Source organism: Podarcis raffonei, chromosome 5 (genome assembly GCF_027172205.1).
Source record: "Podarcis raffonei isolate rPodRaf1 chromosome 5, rPodRaf1.pri, whole genome shotgun sequence".
Classification (NCBI taxonomy): domain Eukaryota; kingdom Metazoa; phylum Chordata; class Lepidosauria; order Squamata; family Lacertidae; genus Podarcis; species Podarcis raffonei.
In genome coordinates, this window is record NC_070606.1 from 41127501 (window position 1) to 41129327 (window position 1827).

The following is a 1827-nucleotide window of genomic DNA, read 5'->3' on the forward strand; positions in this document are numbered from 1 at the left end:
TGGGAGGGAAGGTCCTGCGACACCCCCCATCCCCCCTCCGCCAATCCCCCCTCCCCCAAACGGCGGGCAGTTGCCCCAACTATGGAACAGAGAGGGAAAACTTTGTTGAGGACGGCGGGCCCGGCCCTCTCGCCGTCCCCAAGCGCCTCCCCAAGCCCGGCTTCCTGAAGAGCGCCTAAGGGGCCGGGCGGGGCGGAGCGGCCGCGCCGGGTCAGCCAGGCTAGGTGCGCTCTCGGGGAGGCGGCGCGACTCGCCTCCGTCCTTCTCCGCTTCCTGAGCGGGGCGGCCCAAAGGGAATCCCCAGTCTGACGCGCAAGACGTCAATCCCCAGAAGTGGCACCGCGCAGGCACGGGCTCCGGCTTGGCAGGGCTGCCCTCCAACCGCCCGTGGGGCTTTCTCCTCGCTGGGAAGCCGACACTCGAAGGGCGCTAGGACCTGGAGAAAAGCCACGCCGGGCTCAACCCCGACCTCCTCCCCTTCCCCACCCCCCCACCCCGCTTCCGAGCCACCAAGGAAGTAGGCAGGCTGGCGCGGTCATGGTCGCCAGCAGCCACTCCGCCAGCGATGCCCCAGCAGGGAGAAAGAGGGACACAGAACCACCATTGCCCAAAGCAGCCAGGGCGCACGAACGCGCCCGGAGCCTCCATCTGCAGCAGGTGACCGGGCCCCACCTGCGCGCGCGGCGCTTGCGAGGAGCCCCCCACCCCCGACCCGGTTGCCTGGCCAGCCCCGCTACTCACATCGTCAAACAAGGATCCCACGTTGGCCGTCACGAGCAAGATCCCGGTGTTGGCGGCAGTCCCTTTCATCGCCATGATCCTGGCCCAAAATAGTTTCTCTGTGCGCGCGCGCGTGTATATATTTAAATAGACGACGAAGCAGCACCCCACCTCCGAATTGCACGGAAATAATCACGGGCAGGGAGGCCAGCGGGCCGTGCACTCCGACGGCGGGAGAGGGGAGAGTCCGAGGGAAGTTCGCCCAAGTGCTCGCCTCGGATGGGCTTCTGCAGAGGAGCTTTACGCGCCGGCTGGCGGCGCCCCAGCGGAGGGAGGAGACCCTCGCACTTCTCCCGCCGAGGGCAGCAGGGGCGCCGGCATCCGGGCTGAGCGCCCCGTCTCAGGGGGGCCGGGTGATCCCCCACCCCGCCCGCGCTGGCTGGCTGGCTGCCTCCCTCCTCGCTGCTGCAGCCGCCGCCGCCTCGTCGGGCAGGAGGGGAAAGCGGACTTCGCTCTTAAATCGCCCCCTTCTCAGCCATTCGGCTCCGGCTGGTAAAGTTCCTCCTGCCGCTGGCCGTTGCTGCTGCCGCCGGATCCTGGTGCATGGCAAAGCCCTCCAGAAATACAAAGGAAACTCTTCGGCGGAGGGAGGGAGGGAGGAAGGAAGGAAGGCAGGCAGGCAAGGGGGTAGTGCCCGGCGGCGGCGGTGTCCTCGCTTCCAGGGGGGCAGCAGCCTAGGCAGAGGAACCGCTCGATGCAGCCGGAGAAGCCACCCCTCCTCTTCCTCGTCCTCCTCCTCCTCTTCCCAGCCTTTGCCTGCAATAACAGAAAGAGGAGCAGCAGCCGCGACGACTAGATCTCTGCACTCCTCTGACGTCACGGGCCTGACACGGCTCGTCTTAAAAGGGCAACGGCGCTACGCTAGAGCGGCTCGACCGAGCAGTCCCCAGCCACAGGCTGCTGCTGCTGCTGCTGCTGCTGCTGTTTCTTCGACGTTGGGGAGGGCGACGGGCGACAATAACGTGCTTCGAGTGCAGGGGGTTGCGAGGGGAGGGAGAGGTTGGCCTGCGGTTGCTTTTGCTGCACTGAAGTGGGGGGTGTGTGTTT

At 67.0% G+C, this 1827-nt stretch overlaps 1 protein-coding gene across 4 annotated transcripts in view; it reads right to left on the reverse strand.

The window, feature by feature from the left end:
* The window catches only part of INPP5A (inositol polyphosphate-5-phosphatase A), a 232590-nt gene extending 231058 nt beyond the window's left edge, over positions 1-1532 (reverse strand). For 2 of the 4 annotated variants that reach the window (XM_053388825.1, XM_053388824.1), the window contains exon 1: positions 742-1531. In XM_053388825.1, coding sequence (XP_053244800.1) covers positions 742-816 — 75 coding nt within the window. In that variant the 5' untranslated portion in view covers positions 817-1531. Of the gene's footprint in view, positions 1-741 lie in introns of all 4 variants that reach the window. The other 2 variants (XM_053388823.1, XM_053388826.1) reach the window with 2 other exon arrangements.
* Positions 1533-1827: the final 295 nt, after the last annotated feature.